The sequence below is a fragment of the Fusarium keratoplasticum genome, chromosome 4 (assembly GCF_025433545.1).
Source record: "Fusarium keratoplasticum isolate Fu6.1 chromosome 4, whole genome shotgun sequence".
NCBI lineage: Eukaryota > Fungi > Ascomycota > Sordariomycetes > Hypocreales > Nectriaceae > Fusarium > Fusarium keratoplasticum.
Window position 1 is genome coordinate 1,028,529 of NC_070532.1, and position 17,990 is coordinate 1,046,518.

The 17,990-nt window shown below is 54.0% G+C and overlaps 4 protein-coding genes across 4 annotated transcripts; 1 reads left to right on the plus strand and 3 right to left on the minus strand.

Moving 5' to 3' along the window:
- Positions 1-1,431: 1,431 nt before the first annotated feature.
- On the plus strand, positions 1,432-4,349 carry NCS57_00542100 (uncharacterized protein; the record flags this gene model as incomplete). The annotated part of the gene is made up of 3 exons (XM_053055340.1): positions 1,432-1,605; positions 1,806-3,753; positions 3,799-4,349. The coding sequence occupies 3 exons, from the start codon at positions 1,432-1,434 to the stop codon at positions 4,347-4,349; spliced, it is 2,673 nt and encodes an 890-aa protein (XP_052914295.1).
- Positions 4,350-4,874: 525 nt separating this feature from the next.
- NCS57_00542200 (uncharacterized protein) lies at positions 4,875-5,531 on the minus strand (the record flags this gene model as incomplete). Its single annotated transcript, XM_053055341.1, has 1 exon — positions 4,875-5,531. The coding sequence occupies one exon, from the start codon at positions 5,529-5,531 to the stop codon at positions 4,875-4,877; it is 657 nt and encodes a 218-aa protein (XP_052914296.1).
- A 1,110-nt stretch (positions 5,532-6,641) lies between these two features.
- NCS57_00542300 (uncharacterized protein) lies at positions 6,642-8,267 on the minus strand (the record flags this gene model as incomplete). The annotated part of the gene is made up of 2 exons (XM_053055342.1): positions 6,642-7,500; positions 7,555-8,267. 2 exons carry the CDS (start codon positions 8,265-8,267, stop codon positions 6,642-6,644), a joined length of 1,572 nt encoding a protein of 523 aa, XP_052914297.1.
- Positions 8,268-13,905: 5,638 nt separating this feature from the next.
- Positions 13,906-16,081, minus strand: NCS57_00542400 (uncharacterized protein; the record flags this gene model as incomplete). Its single annotated transcript, XM_053055343.1, has 2 exons — positions 13,906-15,538; positions 15,591-16,081. The coding sequence occupies 2 exons, from the start codon at positions 16,079-16,081 to the stop codon at positions 13,906-13,908; spliced, it is 2,124 nt and encodes a 707-aa protein (XP_052914298.1).
- Positions 16,082-17,990: the final 1,909 nt, after the last annotated feature.

The following is a 17,990-nucleotide window of genomic DNA, read 5'->3' on the forward strand; positions in this document are numbered from 1 at the left end:
CTCGGTTGTCTCGTTGCTGGGATGAGTTGAAGTCATTGTCTGCAACTCAACTCATGGCTTGGACCAAGCAACAAACAAGGGGCAGGATAAACTACCTGCCCCTCCCCCTCCCCCGCCATTCCCATGATCGATGGCACGGATCACATGGAAGCATTCAACATACGAGTTGACAACGAACCAGTTCCTTGGAGTTTGACGGTGTAGATAAGAGACGGAGTTCATTACCGCGAAGAGCTGGACAAGGAATGCCAAAACTTACAGTGGCGAGATCTAACAAGAACAGCTCGTGTTATCTAGACCTCGTGATGCCGAAAACTCGGCGGTGTTGGAAAAAAAGTTGGAGTTGACGGGGAGGTTAAACACAGACCACCTCCACTATCCGTACAGGACGTGTGGTGATAGACAAGGCAAGGCAAGGCAGCTGGAGCTACTGTACATCAGCCTGGCCATTGAGTGTCGTTCTGTACCTGATCGGCATCTGTATCCTGGTTTTTACTTGGTCTTGAGTTAACCGTCGAGGCATCTTGGCAGGTATTGAATTGTTTTGTCGTCGCGTGAGGTCTGGCAAGGGCTGGAACATGGCGGGGTGGCAGCAATGGAGGAAGTTGAAGAGGAAGAATGCCACCAGAGCAACTACTGAAAGAATAGGCAAAACTCTTGATTATACTTACTCAATCAGCACAGATCTGTTCAATTGACTCCCATATGCCCAAAGCACTCTTATGCCTTACCAAATGCTCCCGTCCCAAAATATGCTGCTTACCCACACCGTCCACCCCGGGCCTGACGCCGGGTGCCAGTTTGACGCATCGAAAAAACGTGCACCCGCAAAAAGCAATGGAACCAAGGTACCTTGGAATGCCCCACCTCCACCAGCGCCTGGTAGGTACCTTACTGGACTGGATCACTCACTCACTCAGAAGCAGCATCACCTACCCTCCCTACCCACGGGGCACGACCATGAATCGCCGAAACCGCCCGGCCCGACTTGCAAGACTAGACCCTAGGAAGCAGTAGTAGGACCGCGACCGACGGGCCTGGGACGCCGCCGTCGTCGATTGACAACCAACGTCACCGATCTCTTGTTTTCTACTAGAGCTATCTCTGTCTCTCTTCCTCCCCTCGTCCCTCTCCAGCTCCGTCTGCCTCGTCAGTCCGCTCTCAGTCTCGGAGAACACCGCCAATTCCTCTTCCTCACTACTTTATTTCTTTCCGCGCAGCTTCATTCTTGCATTCATTCTTGCATCGTCACCTCTGTCCCTCGCTCGCTTGCTCGCTAACGGGGATCGATCACAGACAGAGACAGCGAGAGACGGCGATCCCCTTCCACCGACAAGACGACCCAAGGAGACGCCTGCTAACCCGCTCCTCGTCCACCGAAACCTCTCTCTTGAGCCTGATTCTCAGATCATCACATAACCTACCGTCGAAATGGCTGCCAACAGCAACAGCGCCAGCGCCGGCACCAGCGCGCCCCCCTTGCGACGCCGCGAGTCCTTGTCCGAGATTCGAGCTGCCAACCCCGAGCTGGCTCTTAGCGGCAACATCATCTCGGCCACCTTCAACACACCGCATTCTTTCGTCTATCGAAAAGGCGGCGATTGGGTAAGTTCCTCTCCTCTCACTCACCCCGTATCTCTTATCGGCCACCAGGAGCGGGCTCGTTAGCTCGATGCATTTCCCCTCTTCTCCAAAGCTCCAGCCAGCTCCAGCAGCTCTAGCTCCCCTCCCCTCCTCGCTCGCCCTTGTCACCATGATGGATCACATGAAAATTGAGCCTCGACTAAAACTCGCTCTCTCTACAGGACTTGAAAGCTCGCCGCGGTCAGTCTGCGCTTCTCGACTCATTCGCTTACCTTTCGTCCGACGCTACTCCATGGAATCACACCGTTGTCGCCTGGACGGGAGAGATCGACGCTCCCACCGATGACGTCGTTTCTTCACCTGGTACGCCCGCGCCAAACACACTAGGCGCCGCTTCTCTCAATGCCCTCTCCGCGCCGGTCCCCGTCGATGCCACCACTCGCCTGCCGACTCCGCCTCCAATTGACGGTCTCTGGATTCCCCGCGAGGATCAGGAGCGTCTCGAGTACCGTCTGTCCCACAACAAGACAATCCGCACTTATCCCGTCTGGTTGTGTGACGAGTCCGAGTCTTCGTCTGATGGCATCCTCCTCAAGGATCAGGCTCGCTGGCGCCGTTATGCCGAGCAAGATCTCTACACACTCCTCCACTACAAGCAGCATGAGCCTACCGACGGCCGACGAGAGCGCATCCAGTGGGCCGACTACTACCGCATGAACCAGAAGTTTGCCCACAAGATTATCGAGATCTACAAGCCCGGCGACATTGTCATCGTCCACGACTACTTCCTCATGCTGCTCCCTAGCATGTTGCGACAGCGTGTTCCCAACATGTACATCTCTTTCTTCCTCCACTCGCCTTTCCCTAGTAGCGAGTTCCTCCGCTGCCTGCCTCGTCGCAAGGAGGTGCTGGAGGGTGTCTTGGGCTCCAACCTTATTGGGTTCCAGTCTTACAGCTACTCTCGCCACTTCCTCAGCTGCTGCACCCGAATTCTCGGCTTCCCGTCTGACACGCTGGGAATCGATGCTTATGGAACTCGCGTCCAGGTCGGCGTCTTCCCCATTGGCATTGATGCTGCCAAGGTCGAGAGCTTTGCCTGGACCGCAGCTGTCAAGGAAAAGTATGACGCCCTCCGCAAGCTCTACCACGGCAAGAAGATCATTGTCGGACGAGACCGCCTCGACAGTGTTAGAGGCGTTGCCCAGAAGCTGCAGGCGTTTGAGCGCTTCCTCGAGATGTACCCCGAGTGGCGCGAAAAGGTTGTGCTCATCCAGGTCACCTCGCCCACCAGCGTTGAGGCTGAGAAGGAGGAGTTCGAGGAAGACGGCAAGGTCGCCTCTCGCGTCAACGAGCTCGTTATGCGCATCAATGGCATGTACGGCAGTCTTGGATTCTCGCCGGTCCAGCACTACCCCCAGTACCTCAACCAGGATGAGTACTTTGCTCTGCTGCGGGCGGGCGACATTGGCCTCATCACTTCTGTCCGTGACGGCATGAACACAACTAGTCTGGAGTACATTGTGTGTCAGAAGGAGAACCATGCCCCTCTTATTCTCTCCGAGTTCAGTGGCACAGCCGGCAGTCTCCGTGACGCCATCCACATCAACCCCTGGGACCTCAGCGGCGTGGCAGAGAAGATTAATGCCGCCCTGACAATGTCGGATGAGAAGCGTCAGGCTATGCAGTCCAGCCTGTACCGCCACGTCACCGAGCACAACGTCCAGTCGTGGATCACCAAGTTTATCCGCAAGGTGTACAACGTCTTGGGCGACACGGGCTCGGCCAACGCCACCCCCCTGCTTGACCGTGCTCTCCTCCTCTCCCAGTACCGGACAGCTAACAAGCGTCTCTTCATGTTTGACTATGACGGCACCCTGACGCCTATTGTGCGCGAGCCCAGTGCTGCCGTGCCCTCTGAGCGCCTCATCCACACACTGCAGCTGTTGGCGGCTGACCCCCAGAACGCCGTTTGGATCATCTCGGGACGAGACCAGGTGTTCCTGAAGCAGCACCTTGGTCACATTGCTGAGTTGGGCTTCTCGGCCGAGCACGGCAGTTTCATGAAGCACCCCGGTGCAGATGAATGGGAGAATTTGGCTGAGAAGTTTGACATGGGGTGGCAGAGTGAGGTGATGGAGGTGTTCCAGAAGTACACAGACAAGGTTCAAGGTATGTAATCCTCGTCGCCGACTGGCTCGCAAACTGACTTGGCAGGATCCTTCATCGAACGGAAGCGATGCGCCCTCACTTGGCACTACCGTCTCGCCGACCCTGAGCAGGGCGTGCACATGTCGCGAGAATGCCACAAGGAGCTTGAGGCCACCGTCGCGACCAAGTGGGACGTCGAGGTCATGCCTGGCAAGGCCAACATCGAGGTGCGCCCTACGTTTATCAACAAGGGCGAGATTGCCAAGCGTCTCATCACCATGTACCACAACCCTGGTGCCGATGAGATCCCCAACACCCCCAAGCCTGGACACCTCGAGTTTGCGCTCTGCATGGGTGACGACTTTACCGACGAGGACATGTTCCGCAGCCTGAACGCTGCTTCAGGCACCGTCCTCGACGCCAACCACGTCTTCACAGTGACTGTTGGTGCGAGCACAAAGGTGACACTGGCCAAGTCGCATCTTCTGGAGCCAGAGGATGTGATTGAGTGCGTCGCCCTCCTGGCGGGTGTCCAGGATGCCGGTGAGAGGCTCGGCGAGGTGAACCTCGGCGCGCTGAGCACAGTCGAGGGACGTATCCCCGCCGAGAAGCTGTGATGGCGAAGAGTGTATAGGCGAATCAGACGGCAACAGAGGAGATATGCATGAGACCTAATGCTTTGGGCGTTTCTGGACAAAGACGGAGATAGGATGGAAAAGATAGACGGGGGAAGATGGGGCGCATGAACTGACATGGACAGCATAGCGAGAGACGGGAAAGGATATCGAAGAACAAAATGGGAGGCATGCGGAGGAAGACGTAGTTTTACAGCGTACGTGACATTGGTATAGCGTTTGTCAATACAAGGACATTAAAGTCAGTAGTGGCCTGGGAGCTTGACTTGACTTGACTTGATGAGCCAGCTAACCGGTCAGCTCCGACGACTGCGATGCCCATGGCAATCTTTCTATAACTTAACATCCTCATTGTATACCTAGTTGAAGATTATGATTGGCTGGTAATGAGGTTGTTCCTGATCTGGACACAGTAGGCTGCCCGGGTGGTGAAGTTGGTGCGGGCTCTTATTCTTTGTCTCAATGAATAACTCCCTATACTTGACAGAACACCAGTATTCCTTACAGTCAATCACCGCGCCCCATAGACGCAATAGCACGCTCCTGATCCGCCACAACCTTTTGCGCCGCCGGCCTCTCCTCCATCCTCCTGAACCATGCCCCAACATGAGGGAACCGCTCGTAGAGGTCACCCTCCACAATCTCGGGCACCCATCTCTGCCAGGCAAAGAACGACAAATCAGCGTAGGAGCATTTGTCTCCGACAAGCCAATCCTGTGTGCTCAGCACCTTATCCATGACGCCGTTGACGCGTAGGATCTCATTGACGTAGCGATCAATTGCGCTTTGGACTTTTTCCGGGTGGTGTCTCTTGAACCAGCCTGCCTGGCCATAATACGGAGCTTGGCCCGAGACTTGGAAGAATAGCCACTGCTTGGCTAGGTACTTCTCCGGGCCAGAGTCGAAGCTGATCTTGTGATTCTTGTCATACGTCTCGACAACGTACTCGATGATGGCACCTGACTCCCAAAGTGTGATACCAGTATTGGGGTCTTGAATAGCCGGAAGACGTCCATTGGGATTAAGAAGTGTGTAGGGCTCTTGCTTGACAGCTGTAAAGTCGATGAAACGGGTTTCGTAGGGAAGGGAGAGCTCCTCGAGGATGAGGGCAACCTTCCAAGGGTTGGGGCCGATTTCGTGAGAGTAGAGAATGATGGGCTTCATTGTGCTTACTGTAAGCTTGAATACATTGGAACTGAAAAATTAAGTTGCAATGATGCTTGTGGTTGCTTATATAGAGTCCTCCCTGAGTGGAGTTGGTCGTGCTGGAACTGGGCATTATTCATCACGACAGTGCGGTGAGATTAGATCGACCCGCATTAGTAAGAGAATTTGTCTTCAAGTGTTTCTCGATAAGCAAGACATTCCCCGTGGATATTTTCCAATGTCAGCCCCGGAGCCTGTCTCGTTGGTACGTGTTTCGGCCGAAGGACGGTCAAAACTCGCCCCTTTGTTGCTAGGGGTTTTACTATTGTGCTAGAGGTTCGTAGATTTAATGTTTTCGATAGAAGTTAGGGGAATATGTCGCTCTTTTTAAAGTACTTTGATGTTTAAATTGCCGAAAGAGGACCGTCTACTAGTTGGCGGTTGGAAAGATGGCCAGCCCTGGTATCGGCCAGTATCAGAGCGAGGCCGTTTCTCTTGTATACACTTAGAACTTGTATCATTGAAATCCTCCCTCAGCTGATCTAATAGAAATGGTATGAAGTATTCAATATGCTTATTATTCTTGAGAGACACGTAACGCAATCGGCGGTTATGCCGGTTTGGCTTGGTTTCCCTCCGATAAATGTCAGCAATGAACTTCTCTCTCCAAAACCTGGAGACCAAATTTTTAACAGATGAAGTGCATGTTAAGTGTTGGTGGAGTTTCACAAGTAGGTTTTGCCTGTCTTCTAAGCTTGTCTGGCCATAAAGGCCAACAGAAAGGACAAGTCCTTTGACGCTCCATATGTCAACTCGGATATTCTCTCTAAACACAAAGAGAAAATGAACGCTTTCTTACTCAACCTCCCACACGAAATCGTTCACATGACATTACTTGATTACCCCCTCCAGATCGATCTCATGAACCACTCTGCCATCCTCAATCAGAATAGATCAAGAGATATTTTCAACTTTTTTTATTATTAGTCTGACTTAGTCAAGGTAAGGACTAGCTACTCCGCTGTGGCCTGCGTCAAGGCAGGGCATGAACCTAAAAACCTGTATGTACCAGACCGAGAATCCAATGCGAAAGACAAAAACACACGCAAATCCTAGAAGAAAGGGGCCTCACCGCTTGGACAGCACCACCTTGACATCGTCCGCGTACCGCTCAAAGCCGACGTTGAAGCCCTGGCGAACACCGGGAACAGTGAACTCCTTTCCGCCGACGCTCTTGATCTCAAAGGTACCGAGTGTGCCTGCGACCATGGCCATGGCCGTCTCGAAGCCAAAGACTCGACCGGGGCACAGGTTGCCCGCGACACCAAAGGCCTTGACCTTGCGGATAAGGCTGTTGGACAAGTCTCCGCTGTTGGTGATGAAGCGAGAAGGTCGGAAAGATGCGGCGTCGGGTCCCCAGGCGTTGGTGTCGAGGTTGGAAGCGCACATGGGGAGAAGGAAGAGATCTCCTTGAGACACCGCCAGGGACTCAGAGCCTGGAAGGCTGAGACCGAATTCGTGTCGAGCAAGACGAGGAACGCCCGTCATGTGCAGGCGGAGAGTCTCGTACCAGGAGGCAACGAGCCAGGGGCAGAGGGTGCGAATGTTGGTGAGGTCCAGCTTGAGACCGTCCTGTGTCTGGGCCTGAACAACCTGGAGTTGCTGGATCTCATCGACAACAACCTTGAGCAGCTCAGGAATAGCCAGAAGGTGTCTGACGAGCCAGACTGAGAGTGTGCTGGCCGTCGCGAGGAGGCCAATAGCCGAGACCATCTCGATGTTGTAATAGTCCGGGTTAGTCTCCCAGTTAGGGTCCGAATGAGCAACGACGTTGATTGCGTGAGCGACAGTCTTGACGCGAGACTGGCGGTGCTGGTTGTGGAACTCTCGAAGTCTCTTCATGAGAAAGTCGCGGGACTTGTAAGCGGATCGGGCCGTGAGCCAAGGGGCAGGTCGGGAGAGAGAGTCGAAAGTCTCGGTCAGGTTCCTTTGACATTTGTCAGTATATGGTATTAGCCGTCTTGTTGATAGTGAGACCTACATGAACTCTTCGGCGAACTCGCGATCCATACGCCAGGGGTTCTCGACACCCCAGACTGCGCTGGCAGTGGCAGACACTGTGAGCCCAAACATCCAGTGAGCGAGGTCGACCTCGGTGGAAGGGCCCATCTTGTTCATCTCATCCCAAATGAAAACACCTGAACACTCGGACAAAGCGTTGAGGTTCTCGGGTCTGCCAAACTCGACCTGATGAAGGCGTCGTGGGTCAGTGTCGAGGATGACCCGGATGGTGCTCGGCCCAAGGCCGAAGACGCGGGAGCCAACGTGGGCAAGAATCTGGGCAAGACCAGTGTCTGAGACATGGCGAGCGAGCTGCTTATCCAAAGATGGATTGACAACGATGATCTGCTTGAAGGGGATGTTGATGGTGAAGATCTGGGCGGCAGTGGACGCTATGACAGTGTTGACATAGCGGGCAGTGTCACGCTGCAGGCCAAGAAGATGACCGAACCAGGGGATGGCGGAAGACAGCTGAGGCAGCTGCGAGATGCGAAGATAACCATCATGGGCAGACTTCTTGGAGAAAGAGGAAGAAGACTGAAGGCGCCGAAGCAGGTAGTGGGCGATAGAGGAGAGGATGTAGAGGAGCCAAAAGATGAGGGCGAGGTCAACGACGGCAGAGAGGAGAAGCCGCCCATTAAGGACTTCAGTCCTGTAGCCCAAGAGAGCAAAGACGTCGACTGTGACAGCCATGTCGATCTTTGCGTGTTTGGTGATCTCTAAAGAAGAGGGTGTGCTAATCGTGTAATGAACAATGTGTGATGAAAACAAACAGGCTGTTGATATACTGGCACTGCTGAGGTGTGGAGTGTGAATCACTGACACTGATGTTCAGAACAATGAAGTTGCTGCTCTATTGTTCTCTACTCTCAGAAATTTTGAAAGAAATATCCCCTTTTTATAATCTTCATCTCCAAGCTCTTTTCTCTCGTCTGGACTGTTCTCTTTTGCTCGGTCCTCGTCAACAAAGAACGCTCCAAACGCCTCCCATGTTCTAGGACTCAACTCATGTCAGGTCTCGAAGCATCTACAGGCTCTCAAGTCGTATGATGAAGGATGGGGAGTGTAGTCTTCAGCTGTCCCACGAGGGCGGGCTGCCGCCAAGAGTGGTGCACTTTGCCAACCGATTTGCTGGGACATGTCTGCATGGACTGGGCACGGATGTCTCAAATCATGGAGGGATGGGAGGGGATCATGGACTCCACGTTCTCGATGATACCTGTACGCCGGTCTCTCCTTTTGGGTGGGAGAGGGTGTAGGACACGGGCTTTCACTTACACCAGCTGGGCGGTTAGCACCCATCACAACCCACCACCACCTTTGTACCGGGACCGCAAAGCCGGGATCTAGACATGTCAATGTGCCAAGAGTACCCTTTAGAGAGTGTGTGAGCTGGTATGTCTCACTATTGCCTTGTCGAACATGCAGAAAGACTCGTGGGAGGACGTCTCCCCCGTTCAAGGTCGGACACCCCCTGATCACAGCTCAACACCCATTCATCCGGGGCACATATTGTCCCTTGTCAACTCCACACAGCTATTGAAATCAGCCAGCCAAACGCTCGGTTACGCTGCTATACCCGCATTCTTTGCATAACGGCTCCCGAGAACGTGTCCGCGGGGGTTCGTGGCGCACCTGTCTCGCCGAGCTAAGGAACGGGCCGTCAGCCTTCAACTGTCGCTTTTTTCAACGCCCCTGCCAGGGGGCTCGGGCGTCGACGGAATATTCCTTGTGCTCTATTCGATGGAACATGCATCCACGTTGAGACATCACTTGGCTGTGGAAGGATCAGGAGGTCCGAGTGACATAGCCGCCCGTCCAAGGCTGATTCTGACAGGCTGGGACCAAGGCATCACTAACGCCGCCAGTGAAACATATTTAACCCAACATGGAGAACTCGGATGATTCTCATCAGGCTCTTTTCTCTATTTGGCCTTATAGACGCGGGATACATGGTTGTGACAGAGCGTTGGGCCTACCCTGCTCCGTCACCCTGGTCACGTCAGTATCCCTGAACCAGACTGTCGGAGAGGCGGCGATAATGTGCATCTGCAAGACCCAAGACCTCGGTTAATGATCTTTGATAGACAGATTAAGTGGTAGGCCTCCTATCTAAGAATAAACCTTTCAGGCATGGTCCCTTGCCATATTACCAGCTGAGGAAATGGCACGAGGACTCAGCCTCGTAGGCTAACAGTCAATAGACTGTGCAGCTACACCGGAGAATAGTCCTAGAGCCTTCTGGGACGTCCAATCATTATACTAGACTAGCAGAGCGATAAGGCTGACAGCCTCCACGTCGGTCTGTGACAGATCATTGTGGCTTTTCTACGGCAAGAGGAGTATTTCCCCTCGAGTTCATTCACCTTGAATCCTCTCATAAAAAATTTCTACATTTTAACAGTCACAATGGCTTCTGTAAAACCTTTCAACACATAATTTCTCAATGGGGATCCCGAGACATGAGCTCCAAGGTGTCGCGGTACGCAGGCACAGAATGCAAGGATGCCTGCCAAGAACCAGGTTCCCGACGCAAGTTGCTCTGCAAGTAGGGCATGCTTGATGTTATTGGTGGCTAGTCATCGACGTTGCGACCAGGGGCCCTTGTTGAAGAACAGGGGTGTTTGGGCTGGCTTGAAGTTGCAAGGCACAACTTCAGCTGGAACCGTTACTGCTAGACATGAACCTTTGCGGGTACAGGCTGTAATTGGCTGTGGGAAGCCTCAATGATTTGTTAAGCTATGCCCTATCTCCATCTTACCCGGGCGAAAGTGCAGTCTTCAACGCACCATAGTGTATCAAAAGGCAGCTGATTGTGTTCATTCGGAACTTCAGTATTAGCTTCACAGCCTGCTTAACGTCGTCTAAGTCGGCTCAACTCCCTGCACGAGGCATTTATGGCTCCCATGTCAACCTGAAATCCGCGGACCTGTCACTTGGCGGCGCAAGCCCAGAAGGCGGGAGTCTAGCTGAAGAGTGGATATAACGTCCCCTTTTTGCTTTTTGATGTGGTTGACCCTGTATGTAATGCTGATCCTAGGTTTTGTTGCGGACAGACTGAGACATGCTGCCTTGATGGACAGGGTGCTGAGCAATGAATGTCCAGGAATTGAGGGGTATCAGCTTGTTAATTGACTCGTTTCTATCTCTCGAACCAGGATCTGACTCCCGAGAATACTTCTTCATCAACAGGGAGTAACTCGAACCGATATGCCCTGGTCTATACTGTACCTTCAACTCAGCCCGTCCCGTCCGTGAGATACCTCCACTGAGCCGCCGCTCCCGTCACACCGAGTCCATTCCGCCAAACCTATGAGGTCCGCCGGGTGTCTTTCTCCGAGACACACACACACGCACTGGCTTACACATCATCACCTCGCGTGCGAGACACACAGACCTCCTCTGCGAGTGGACGATGATGCCGTAAGTGTGTGTCTCGCCCAGCCCTGATCGTCGACGGCGAGTGTTCCAAACGGAAAAGGCCCAGCCCAATCCAGCCCAGCCCAGCCTGCTTTCGGAAACTCTTTGCTTCCTGTTTTGACAGTGAACTTGCCCAAGAAGGAACTCTTACGAGAGTCTCATGCATACGCCCCCTCCTCACATCTCAGCCATCATCAAGTTCGCAGACTCCGAGCCCGAGAGTCCCGACAGGCGTCGGCTGATTTCACACAAGAGAAAAAACTCAATGGTTCATGCAAGATTTCGGTTCTAGAATGATGGTGCCCCAAGCTGTTGGGATCCTTTTCGCTCGAGCTTTTCTTATTTGCTCGGAAATCTTATTCTCGCAGCCTCGGACTGGAATGTGGCAATTCATCGGTGAGAAAACATGGTGTTTTCCTGCAGTTTGGCAAAGCAAACAACGTCCAAGCCATCATGTGCCGGCTTCAGGAGTCTTGGTGTCCATGGCTAATCCTCGAGGTGAGACTCGGACATTCTACGATGCCATCATGACAGCCCTATTTCCCCTTTCCAGGCCAGGAACATCTGACACGAGAAGATGCATCTACATCTTGATCATGGCCACTCTCCTGCAGCTCACTGTATAGAGCAAACTCTATTCCACCACCACCAACTGTGCCATAATCCTCTCCACACACCCTCACGGAGACTCCGCCCAACGTGCAGAAAGCCCTATGGGTCCTCACCTCTCCCTCTTTTCGTAGTGACGCTCCAGAGACTTGGCGACCAAACCGCACCCGCTGAGACAAACCGCAGATCGAGCTGCAGCCCCCATCACATTCGGCTGCCCGAGAACCAGGCTAGCGGGTGCTTTCGAGGTCCAGAAACACCACGAGAGACGACAGTGACACCCTCTCGCATTAGACTGGCTACGTACAGTAATGGGCACCACTTGGGGCGAAGGATCCAGCCAGCCATGGCCTCTACAAACAAGTCTCATTGTGGCCAAGGCTATTGGCTGTCATGTTTGGCCACAGATGCCCAGATTGGAACTTCCCACGCTATGTCTCTTCCCAAATCTAGACTAACCAACAAACTAATGTAGACAACTCGCCTTCGAGGTGATTATGTTGACGCCTCTTCTCGCCCTCCCCCGCCTGCCTACGCCTCCCGACCTAACCGCCATCATGACCACCCACACACCTTTAGTCCCAGCCTCCCGCTGCTAGCCAAGAGCCTCACATTGTCGAATTGCGTCCTCGTGCTCTTGTTGTTCTAATATCTCCGATACCCCTGTAAGCCATCTATGTCCACAGGAACACAGACATGTTGCCATGCACCTCGATCCGCATGGCCTACACGCAAGGAGTACACACCAGGATCAAGGCTTTTCGAGCCTCAAGGCCGAGGTTATCTCCCATAGTCAGCACATGATCGCTAGGACGCCAACCCTTGAGGCGTTTCATGTGGCGGGCACCAAGTGTGTTTGCAGCTTCACGAGACTCGGCGGCTCCCTTGATGTTGAACAAATGTGATACTAGCAGTCACAATACCGCGAAAGAAGACTTGGTCAGGCATAATTTGTGCCCTGTTTGTGTGTTTGCTTCACTCAATACGCCAAGTTCAGATATTACTTGATGATTCGTAGAGCATTGCATCCAGCCAGGGAGAAACAGTCACTTCTATGAGTGTCAACTACATCACGAAACTTGACAAATCTGAGCAGCTAATTGAAAACTTATGATATGACATATACCGTATAACGCTTCTCAACTTAAAAGCAGACCTTCACAAATGATCCTCGTCTTCGAATCGGGCAGTGTTGTACTCTGAAACTCAGTCTTCCTCCCCACCCACGAGATACACACACAGCTCACATCCAGATAGATAGTAAATCGGAAGAGATGGGATTAATTACAGCCTGGCTTTTTGGCCAAGCAAGGGACTATCATAACTACCTAGGTATCCAACGTCATATGTCATAATTGCATGAGGCTTCCTCATCATCAATCTGTAAGCAGAGCCGCGACTCCATTGCCTAACAAACTACCTTGTAACAAAGCCCATCAGAACAATCCTGAGAAAACAAGTCTAAGCTAAACATCTTGAGCGTAACCCATAAACAGTCCATCCACCCAGCCGTGCATCCATCCATTCCGCAACCAACAGTCCATCACAGGGTATCACTTCCAAACCCACCCGCCCAAACCGTGAGTGTCATGCCGAGCAAACAAGGTACCTTCGCCTATCCCCGGTCTAGATCCAAAGGCCATATATACTTTGACCCCAGTACGATCCAGCCGGTGATTCTGGCGAATAACGTCGTCGAGTAGAGCGTGCGTTCAACTCGTAGAATTGGTCAAAACCGTGCCCATATAATCCCAGCCAAAATCAGGGTATCGTATCGACGCACAAAGTCCTCCTTCGCCCCAGTTGACCGTGTCCAGTTCATAGGGGATGAGTCGAGATGCCCTCGACAAAACAAACATAACCCAAAAAGAAAAACCATCTAAAAAGTCGTGACTGCCTCGCCAACTCCCATGATCCAACCCAGATTCAATTTGGAGAAAAGTTGAAGTGAATGTCGGTCCCTGAAGCGAGCTGCGGAGCTGGGATATCGTGTATATGCTGCCATTCGAGTCCGTAAACATCAAAAACCATCCGAGAGTAGGGATATCGTCAGCTTGAGTGAGGAAAAAGAGAGTTCATGTATCGTCCATGTAAACAAGTCATGCCGTAATGCGCTTCATTCCCGCTTCCGGAACTGAAACAAATCAAAACAAAACAAAAGCTCGATGCCCACATTAAAAGGAATTTCGTCATAAAGTCGTTAAAATCATTGCCGTCCGGAAACGGCTGAGTGTGAGGAGTTAGGAGAGAAGAAGGCGAGTGTGGAAGAAACGACTGAATTGTCGAGAGCCGATGCTCGCGATCAGTAAGCCGCAGCGGTTGACCCTTCACTCGTTGCAACAGCTACCAGAGCCTCCAAACGCCCCAGAGAGTCGTTACTACCCGGTCGACCTGGTTGCTGTTGCGGGTGTTGAGGCTGGCCTTGCTGCTGCTGTTGAGGATGCGGTGGAGGTTGTTGGTGGTGCTGTGGCGACTCCTTAACAGGAAACCCGCTGAAGCCGGTAAAGTTGGGGTGCACCATCCGATCAACATGGGCCACCCGAGGGTCTGGCTGCTCTTGAGGTCTGCCCTCCCGATGAGCAGAGACAGGCCCATGGTACCAACCGTGACGCTTGCTGTCCCGTGTTGTCGTGATGGACGGAGCAGACATGGTGTGCTGATGCATAGCCCGCGCTGCAACAGCAGGCTTGGGAGCAGCATAGGCTGGAGGAGGCTGGTCCTCGAACCGGACAGTTGGGGGATTAAGTCGGACCTGCTCAGCCTGTGCCTGTACTGCCTTGTTTGCCTCAGAAGCCCATGCTCCAGCGCTGTCCCGAGGTGGAGTGCTGTGGTTGATATCGAGACGGTTGAGACCACGTTGCAGGCTGGCGTCGTACATGTTGAGATTTCGTCTCTCGTCCTGCATGGGCGTCTCGACAAGGTGCGGCTGGTAAGCAGCTCGTGGGTGAGCCTCGGAATCAATAACCATGGGCGATGGGGGCCTCCTAGCAGGACTTCCAGGTCGAGGAGGAATAGGGTCAAACGACTCGATACCTGGAAGACGGAATGACGACTGGGAGGTTGCGGGATTCGCGATCGGCGGTGGCGGGTTCGGGCGAACCGAAGATTGGTTCACAACGGAGCTCAGCTGACTGGGGTTTCCATTAACATTGCGGCTGTCCGGGTGCCAGGTCCGTCGACGCCATTCGCTCTCAGACATTGATTCCCTCGGTGGCCATGGAGCGGTTGAAGCATTCGGGGACGCAACAATACCGTTGGCTGATGGGAAAGCGCCCACATTCGAAGCATTAGCACCACCAGGTCCAAAGACTGGCCTTCCTGCAACCAGACCCGATGGCGATTGGAACGGGTTAGCACCAGAAGGAACGCTCAGTCGACGGCCGGGAGTCCGAGTTCCAGGGGCATACATGCTCTGGGATCGTGAGTGAGAAGAAGGAGAATTAACCCCAGCAACCCATCGAGGGCTGCTCTGTCCGGTCGAGAAGTTGGATGAGGTTGGTGTCCCAAAGTCGCTTGGGGATGCAGGTCGGTAGGACGAATAGGTGCTATCGGCGGCGCTTCGATACGACTCCAGGGACAATCGCGATCGTGGGTCAGCCATCACCAGAGGAGCGGGCCTTCGACGAGCATCGGCGTGAACGCTATATGCAGAGCCAACAGAACTAACGCTCGTGATGCTAGAAGTAGACAAGGACTTGGAATGCCCTCGCTGTGGCCCGCCAGCGCTTCCACCAGTAGATGCCCGCGCTCTATTTCCAGCCTGCCGTACACGATCCGGTCGCATCTGACGCTGGAACCGAGAACCGGTAGCTGCCAGCGAATCCATGGGAATATTCTCGTTGACATGAACAGTCTGCGCATGTTGCCTCAAGTTGTCCAGCCGCGAAAAACGTCGCGAGCAGTGACACTGAAAGGGCCGTTCGCCTGTATGTTTCCTGTTGATTCCGGTAAGCATGACTTTCAGAAGCAAAATACGAGTTGACGCACCTGATATGCCTCGCCAGATGCTCACTTCGGGTGAAGCTCAGGTTACAAGGCGGGTAGTCAGTGCAGTAAAAGCGCTGCGACTTCTTCTTCTTGCTCGATCGTGTTCCCTCGGCGCCGACACTTTCCTCGTCCGAAGCCTGGCCCTCTTCGATCGTGCCAGTCTCTCCATCGGAATCGTCCATCTCCACATCGCCCGAATCCGCCGACTTGTTAGAGTGTCGAGAGTTATGGCGTCTAGGCATCCTCGGTTTAGGTGCTGAATCGGGTACCTGCACGCTCTGCGGGAACGGGCTGGAGGGGAGCGGCTTCTGGCTAGCCATGGAAACATTGAACGTCGCTCGGGTCGGAGTCGCACCGTCGTCGATAGGTCTTGAGGGATGCGTGTGAGGCGCTGTGTTGGGTCGAGGGGTAGCGGGCGACGAAGCCATGACGTCTTCGCGCGAGACGGGGTTTGCCAGCGGCGAATTCACTGGTCGGAATGCGGCCGCCATGGCGACAGAGGTCGGGGGTGTTATCGATGGCGATGCTAGGTACAGACGGCGGTGCGATGGATGCTGTGTCGTTTCGCGGGATCACCAGTCGGAAGAGGGTGAGAAAAGAGGGTTGTAAAGGTGCAACGTCAATGTCGCACACGCACGAGAGAGCGCAGCCGGTCGGGTACTCCTTGTGTACCGCTAGATGCTGTCGGGACTAGGTTATTCGCACTTTGGTAGGCCAGACCAGACCAGCAGTCGTGATGAGGCTGAGAATAGAATTGCGAGTTGACCCGCGAGTTGGTCAGCGGGACGCGGGGCGGTTCTTGTCGGGCAAGCGCACACCTCAAGCGAACAAGAGGCACCGACGGGGGAGGATGGAGATAAGAGGTTGTAGTCCGGAGGGGCAGGACGTCCGTCAGATAGAGATAGACCTAGGGCGGGGGGCGGGATGAGTCGAAGTTAAGGGCGGATCCCAGAGGGGGGAGGTGGATAGAAGTAAGGGAGCTGAGGGGGGGAGAGACAGCGAGGATGGAGAAACAGGGAGACCGTGTGTGAGAGTTGTAAGAGGATGAGAAGAGGCGTTCTCAGACTCCTACCAACGCCGCAGTAAGGTCTGGCGCAGAAATGCCGGTGGGGGAGGGCGGCGTGCGTAGTGGTGATGCAAGCGAGCCAGGCCAGGGCCTAGATCCGTAGCACTGACACTGACTGACTTGACTTGCTGGCTTGGCCCTGGGGCTCTGCAGCGAGTGAGAGTGAGAGCAATAGAGTCCGACCAGCCGGCTCGATTCTGGATGCTCTCAAGTCTGTTTGCTTTGACGCCTTTCGAGGCTTGCTGTTCGCCAACTCCGAGTGTTCATCAAGGCAGCAAGAAGAAGCGAGAGCCGACAGCAGGTACTGTAGGCGTAGGTGAGGTGCGTGACGCAGATGAAAAGGTTGACAGGCAGAACAGAGCACACACAGAGTTGCGACTCGTGAGTCGAGACAGGGGCACCAAAGGGAAAAGTGGCAGGGCCGCAGGGGCAAGCGTGGCGATGATGTATGTCTATGGTTGCTTTTCCGCCCCAAATCGGTGGAGTCCGGATCCGGGATGGGATGGGATGGATGGGATGGGTGGATGGAGGCATGGAGGCATGGATCGAGTCGCCCAGTTCCCTTCCCCTACTCTAACTAAGCCCGAGTCTTTGTTAGTCGCGTTGCCCGTCCAATCAGCCCCGAGACCAGCCACCTCGGACAGTTGCCCTCGCTTTTGTCATGCTCATCGACCCGGATCACCCTGTGTGCGAGAGACGGACGAGAACCTAATCCCTAGGGCTGTAAATCGAGGCTGGCACTGGATGCTCGGCGCTCTTTCTTGGGTTCTGCCGTCTTCGTCTCCAGGCGCCAGCCAGCAAGCCAGATGGATACTCTAGAAGCTCCGCTTTTCACGCTGCGACCGTTCGTTCGCTTGCTCGAGTGACGAGAGTCGAATCCATGTCCAGAGCGGTGACTCTGCGTCTTCCTTCTTACCCTCACAGATGGGGTGGAATGGGGATGGGGAGTGGGCGGCAAGCGAGCGAGCGAGGCTCTGGCCTTCTTGCTTCGATTAGTACCTGGTATGATAAACCAAGCACACGGGTCTGGTATCCAACATGTGCACCCTCGTTGGAGTCGCACCGCGCCCCTCGCTGAATAATTCTGCGGCTTGCGTAAGGACAAGACAGGCTGCGCAAGGACGACCTGTACGCCCAAGAACACGGAGCAACTTCAGCAACCGACTGCATTAAACACGCAGTCCGGCCATGTCAGAGACGTCAGGTACAGGTCACCTGCACCGGTTAGCAGGGGGCGGGCCAGGTACATAGCGTCCAGTACCTGATATGACCCATGCGAGGTATGGCCCCCTGTAAGCCCTGTGTGGACGCGGTTCCCAGCTAGTTCCAGCCCA